Consider the following 7106-nt stretch of genomic DNA (forward strand, 5'->3'; position numbering starts at 1 on the left):
CCCCTCCTTAACCGTGCCAGACCGCATGCCCTCAACATGGGGAGGTAGGTGCTCTGGGGCAGGTGGGCGCCGTCTGAAAAAATTACCGTTTTTAAAACTTTTTTCCATTGATACATGTTCCCTCGGGCAAGACACGGGTTCTCAAAGACGTTTTCACAGGCATACTATTGACACGCAGCAGGTACAATATTTAAAGGAATTTTTCATTTTTTTTATTTAAGCATCATTAAAATCACTGCTTCTGAATCTTTAGGTGCAAACTACAGAGCACACGGCCAGTACACACCAAGTAGCTTTAGGTGCAAACTACAGAGAACACGTGCAGTACACACCAAGTAGCTTTAGGTGCAAACTACAGAGCACACGGCCAGTACACACCAAGTAGCTTTAGGTGCAAACTACAGAGAACACGTGCAGTACACACCAAGTAGCTTTAGGTGCAAACTACAGAGCACACGGCCAGTACACACCAAGTAGCTTTAGGTGCAAACTACAGAGGACACAGGCAATAAACCACGTAAGAATACTGCAGCTAGCACAATCACCTGCCTGCCAGTAAATTAGGAAGAACTGATCTAGCTAAACTATACAGTGTATAAATATATGTACAACACCTGGGATGTATATATATCCTCTACACACTGTGGGCCATATTCTCCTAGATTTCCTGCGGGCGGTGCGTAAGCCATTTACACTCCGCCGCCCCAACCTACAGGAGCAAGTGCTGTATTCCCCAAACACTTGCTCCGTAGTTTGGGGCGGCGAAGTGTAAATGGCCCGGCGTAGCCACGCGTATCTCCAAGGGGGCGGCTTCTATTTAAATTAAGCGCGCCCCCGATTCGAACGAACTGCGCATGCGCCGGGCTTAAAATAGCCCAGTGCGCATGCTCCAGTTCTCGGCGTAAAACGTCAATGACGCCGACGCGTGCGTCATTGACGTAAAGTCGTATTCAAGAACGACTTAGGGAAACGACGTAGCCGACGGAAGAACACGACGCGGACCCGACGCCATACTTAACATGGCCTACGTGGGACTTGCGTAAACTTACCCCTCATATAGCAGGGGTAAGTTTACGCAAACGACGTTAGCGACGGTTACGCGACGCAAATTCGTTCGGGAATCGGCGTATCAGGCTCATTTGCATAAACAAATGAGACCTGAACATAAACGCCATCTAGCGGCGGGCGGAGTAATTACATTTAAGATCCGACAGTGTAAGTGACTTACACATGGCGGATCTTAAGTGTATCTATGCGAAAATGATTCTAAGAATCAGTCGCATAGATACACGGGCCAAAAAAGAGAGATACGATGGAGTATCCTGAGATACTCCATCGTATCCTTACTCAGAATATGGCCCAGAAACATTAACTGACTAGCCTGCCTGCTCTATCTACCTGCAAAAAATGACACTCTCTCTGTCCTCTCAACCACCTACATACATATACAGTTTTAATGTATACAACATGTGTTAAAGCAAAATGCCTCTATAGAAGCAAGTGTTCACGATAGCATGAGAGTCGGTTCACACTAGGGCGACACGACTTCCAGCGCGACTTTCAGAGGCGACTCCGACACGACTTGAGCATGAACCACAGGGCGATCTGGGGCGATTTACAACACGACTTGAAGTCGTCTCCAGGACAGGAGACTTTCCAGTGGCCAATCAAACAACAATCAGCTCTAGGGGAGGGAGGGGGAGGGAGAGGTTTGCTTGAGAAATGTATGTTATCTTCCTGGAAAGTCGTTTCAGTTAAGACAGTGATCAGACTTGGATCAGACTTCCATTGAAATCAATGGGTACAAATCGCCTACAAGTCGGATTGAAGTAGTACAGGAACCTCTTCTGAAGTCGGAGCGACTCGAGTCGTGTGTATTAAAACCGCTCCCATTCACTTGCATTGTTTTTCTCGACAGCGCGACTTGAGGCGACTTCAAGTCGGATCCCAAGTCGCCCCAGTGTGAACCGGCTCTTAGTCCATACAAATATGCTTTTGGGCAAAATATGAAAAGTGTGCGCTGTCCACATGCATTCATGTAGCATGTGTGCCATGGAAAGAGCATCTTTGCAAAGCAAGCATGCGTTTATGAAACGTGTTATGCAACATTCCGCAACATGTATTAATGCAGACATGTATTCCTATGCGATCACGAGGAAACATGTATATTTACGTAAACATGTATTAACATGCCTCATTATGCAACCATGCATCTTTAAGCGATCATGCATCCTTATGCGATCAAGCCTCTCTATGCGACCAAGCACCCTTGTGAGATCAAGAATCCTTGTGCAATCAAGCATCTTTATGCGACTAAGCATCTTTATGTGATCAAGAATTTTTATGTGACTATGTAAAAACCATGTATAGCTATACAAAGATAAACATGCATCTTTATGTGACCATATATCCTTAAGTGATCGTGCGTTTTTATGTGATCGACAAACGTGTTTTTTTTTGTTTTTTTTACACAAACATGTCCAAACATGCATTTGGTTGACCCATGATCATGTATTTTTATGCAAACATGTGAAATGGTAAAAAAGTTATCTTCAGCAACCCTGTGATCCAGCAACTGTGCGTTTTAGCAACTGTGCGTTTCAGAAACTGTTCGTTCCAGCAGTCATGCATTTTAGCTAGTTTGTAAGCAAGCACCTGCTCAACTGCAGTTGGTCCCATACTCAGACCTGCAGGATACCAAGCACATATGCACTATATTGAAGATACAACTCCCTAAAGCGCACCCACGCTCATGTCTTTCAAACATGTACTTTAAAACATGCAATTAAGCAATACTTCTGCAAGCACGCATATTATGCTGTTCCTGCCTACAAGCAGATAATAACACTTTTAAAGTGAACTGCTAATCTTTCAGGGGCGTATCTACTTTACAGGTGTACATGCTCCTCGGGCACACACACGGGCCACTGCTCTGTCTCCAAGGCCAATCTGAACCTGTCCCACATGGCAAGGGACACCCTTCCTCTTCCTGCCTATATAAAAAATAGGCTAGACTTGAGCAAATCTGTGCCCTCTAGTGGATGGGGAAGAAACAGCAGCCCGAATGAGCAAGAGCACATAGCATTATTGAACAGCACACTGCTCCCAGTGGCCACTGGGAAAAAAGACAGTGAGATCTCTCTCTTTTTTTTTTACAAACTGCGTCGCTGCAGTACTCTGTAGATAACAGGAGTCCAATCTTCACTCATCATGGCGAGCTATGTCATGACAGACCTTTAAGGTCCCTTTTGTAAAATACGATCCACTCCCTTGGACCTGTACAGCACCCTGCCAGAGCAAACCTGTGGTATGGAAATGTCACCAAGGCGCTGGGTCCCAAAGTCCAACTCTCATAGAGAAGCATTACAGCCAAAAACCTTGCTCTTCTTCCTCGAGGCTCAGGTACCATCCATTGTGGCTCTTTCAGGCACTTTAGATGGATCCGATTGCATAGCCCCTAAATCCCATCATGGATTTCTTAGTGGAGCTCTTTTCAGCACATCATTAACCGTGACCAACACTTTAGACACTGGAGAAAAAACTGAGGTATGGCAGGGGTTATATAGGGAGGGGGACTTCCTGTCTTTTGAGTGTACCAGTGTCCATTGTGCTTACTAATTACTATGGTGTTCTGTGTCCCTTGATGTACGATAAAGAAAGTTTTTTTTTTTTATGGAATAATAAATATTGATTTTGTAGCCTTTTTTTCTGACATAAAAGTTGCCTTTAAAGTACCAATAAGAGTAATTTTGGGTGGGATGTACCAGAGTCATCCAGCCTGACCCGCAGCAACCCTGACCCAATTTCTGACTTACAAACTAACCATGAGTCATAAACCTACTAACACTAGTAGCACACTAGAGGGTGGTACAAGTGCATGAGTATAATTTTGATTATCAGCTTGAAACAATGGCGCACAAAGGAAAATAAGGGGTCTAAAAAGATTAGTTTCACTATTGTGACAAGCATTCATCCAGCCTTGATAAATTCTGGTCACATTTAATAAATGGAGTGATTTCCTATGATCGTCAGCCCCATCTAGTTTCCATAGTGCAGTATTAATCATGAAATACCTCAATCAGGAAAAATAGTGCAATACCACATTATGGCCATTATAAGGAGCTGATGATCACAGGAAACATTGTATGAAATAAAATAGGACCAAAATGTTTTGCTGGCCACATTTGTTCAATTAAATAATTTTTACACCACAAAATGTACTCAGCCAATGAAAGGTAATGACTTTTATTTTTTTTCTGCCATCAATGGCCAACACGGTACAACACTTCATCCATGTCTTTGGTGATCTCTGATCTCCTTATGAAGTGTTTCTTACATGATGAAGATCAGCCATGGAGTATATCTGAGGTGTATATCAGGGTGTGCTTCTTCCCCACATGAGAGCTGTGATGTCCAGCAACATTCATATAGAAGACATTTCCCGCACTCAAGGCACTAATACACCTCAAGGGTTGTGTGGGATCCCTGATGTACAGGAAGACAGGACTTCAGTGAGGAACAATTCCCTCACTCAGGACAGGAGAGTGGCTTTTTCCCCGTGTGAGATCTCTGATGTCTGGAAAGAATGTACATCTTTGTAAAACATTTGCCACACTCAGAACAGGAATATGGCTTCTGACCCGTGTGCAGTTTCTGATGATTATAAAGATTGGACTTATCTGAAAAACATTTCCCGCACTCAGGACAAGAGTACGGCTTTTCCCCCGTGTGAGTCCTCTGATGCGTTTTAAGATGGGTCTTCAATGAAAAACATTTCCCGCACTCTGGACAGGAATACGGCTTCTCCCCCATGTGAAATCTCTGATGTCTGGAAAGACAGAACTTCTTTGAAAAACATTTCCCGCACTCAGGACAAGAATATGGCTTCTCCCCAGTGTGACATCTCTGATGGCTGGAAAGACAGGACTTCTGTGAAAAACATTTCCCGCACTCAGGACAAGAATACGGCTTTTCTCCCGTGTGAGATCTCCGATGTCTGGAAAGACTGGACTTATGTGAAAAACAATTCTCGCACTCAGGACAGGAATACGACTTCGCCCCTGGGTGAGATAATTTATGCCTATTAAGATTGCTTTTAAAACTGAAACACTTCCCACACTCAGTACAGGAAAACCTCCTATCTGTTGGAAGGACGGCACCGTCCCTCACAGTCTGAGGTTCCTCAGGATAAGAGGAATACGATGGTCCATCTACACTGTGTGGTGCCGGATGGACATTTGAGGTAGTCGGGTTTTCTCCTGGACTATACTGTGTGATGTCCTCATCTTCTACTTTACAGTCTGGAGACAAAGTGAGACAATCCTCTGAGGTTTTCCTCATCTCCCGTCCATCTACTAAAATAGAAATACAAAGATTATTACTAGACATGAGCAGATTGGTTCCCCTATACCAGGACTCCGCCCACATCAGGCAGCTTTGTCTCTGAGGATCTTACAATTCCTCCCTTAAGGTAACTAGTAAATGGGTCCTCTGATCTCCTATCAGTTCATTTCTTTATTCAAGGACCTTAGTCAGAGAGTGAGGAAACAACGAGAACTGACAGTGATGAGGGGATTATAGGACGAGTGTCCCCACCCCCTCTATCACTCATTGCCATCTTCCCAACACAAGAAGTCCTGCACTTCCTTATTTAGTCCATGATTTAGTCATTAATAACAGCGGGGCTGAGACCCACCAGAGGTCAGAGAGTGAGGATGAGGGGAGAACAACCAAGATGAAGACTGGACTGATCCTGAAGACCATCATCATTGGGCTATTGACTCCTCCCTCATTATCACTTTCTGTTTAAAGCATTAATAACCCCAAAAGCAAACATTTATTATATTGCAGATTACCAATTCTTAGATCGGATGATGCATTGGTTTCCATTTTTAGGCTTTATTTCTTCTATTGTCCTCTGATAATCCAGCCAGCAGAATGTATCAGTTTACACGAATGAGACACACCACTTAAAGAGGAAGTAAACCCTGGCAGGTTTTACTTTGTCATTATTTCCCTGCAAAGGTAAAGCATAATGGGCTATACATGGGCTACTGCATGGCATAGTAGCCCATTATATGTCACTTACCTGAAACCAAAGCCTGCGATGTCACAGCTGTCCCCTGTTGCAGGAAGCGTCCATTCTTCACCCCTCTTCCTTCCGGGGCTGCAAACTCCGGCTCTGTGACTGGCCGGAGTCGCATGGAGGTTTTAGGAGATATTTCCTGCACCTACAGCCTTAATCTAGGTTTACCTGTAGGTAAAAGTGGTTGTACTGGGCGTACAACCACATTAACACTGGCAGGGGTGCTTAAAATGATGAGCAGTTATTTACGCAAAACCTTTATCCCAAAATGAAAAAACAACAGTTTGATGTAACTGATTATAAAGTGTGAGCTGGAGTTTGGCGTCAACTTGATATTGGTTCTAAAGCTGCTAATACATTTAACACTGCCCAACCACAAGCCTGACCATGCTACTGTCTGCTATGCTTCTGATGCTCAGAGTTGTGTCCCTTTTCACAATGGCAAACTGATCGGATACGCATGTCTGTTTTTCAGGCAGTGGGTTGCAATAGCAGAGCGAACGTGGACACGGACCTGTCATTCACTTGCTTAGCAGGGATCAGTGGACAGTTCCCCCGCTGAGCAAACAAATCTGCTGATGGGTCCGTCCCGTGTCAAAGCGGCATTATACAGTAGGTGTGTTAAAGGCCAGATCACCAGGTGAAAACAGAGGGGAAAATGTTTTACTGCACTCAGTGGCTTGGGTCTGAGACTATACAGACATATCCCTCCACCCGGCACAGCCAGCAGACAACAGAGTAGGTAACCCTGGGAGAATTGCTTCATCAGAGATCTTGCTATACCCGAACATGGGGCAGAAGATAAAAGACACATGCCCCAGGTACTCATTATGGCAGAAATCAACATTCTGCTGCCAGCTGAACCCCAGAATCTCCATAAATCCAGTCTAGATACATAAATTGTGTCTGCAGCACAGAGAAGGAAGATTATCCGAGAGGAATACAGGACGGGGAACACAGCTCAGGAAAGTGACCAGGGGATTACAGGCTGATATCACCCAGTCCCCGCCCTACTCTGGAC

At 44.5% G+C, this 7106-nt stretch overlaps 1 protein-coding gene across 1 annotated transcript; it reads right to left on the reverse strand.

The window, feature by feature from the left end:
* Positions 1-4508: 4508 nt before the first annotated feature.
* On the reverse strand, positions 4509-6009 carry LOC120935497 (gastrula zinc finger protein XlCGF71.1-like). The gene is made up of 2 exons (XM_040347547.1): positions 6002-6009; positions 4509-5179 (listed from the first exon to the last, which is right to left on the reverse strand). The coding sequence occupies exons 1-2, from the start codon at positions 6007-6009 to the stop codon at positions 4528-4530; spliced, it is 660 nt and encodes a 219-aa protein (XP_040203481.1). The 3' UTR covers positions 4509-4527.
* Between the last annotated feature and the right edge of the window lie 1097 nt (positions 6010-7106).

This window comes from Rana temporaria, chromosome 4 (genome assembly GCF_905171775.1).
Source record: "Rana temporaria chromosome 4, aRanTem1.1, whole genome shotgun sequence".
NCBI lineage: Eukaryota > Metazoa > Chordata > Amphibia > Anura > Ranidae > Rana > Rana temporaria.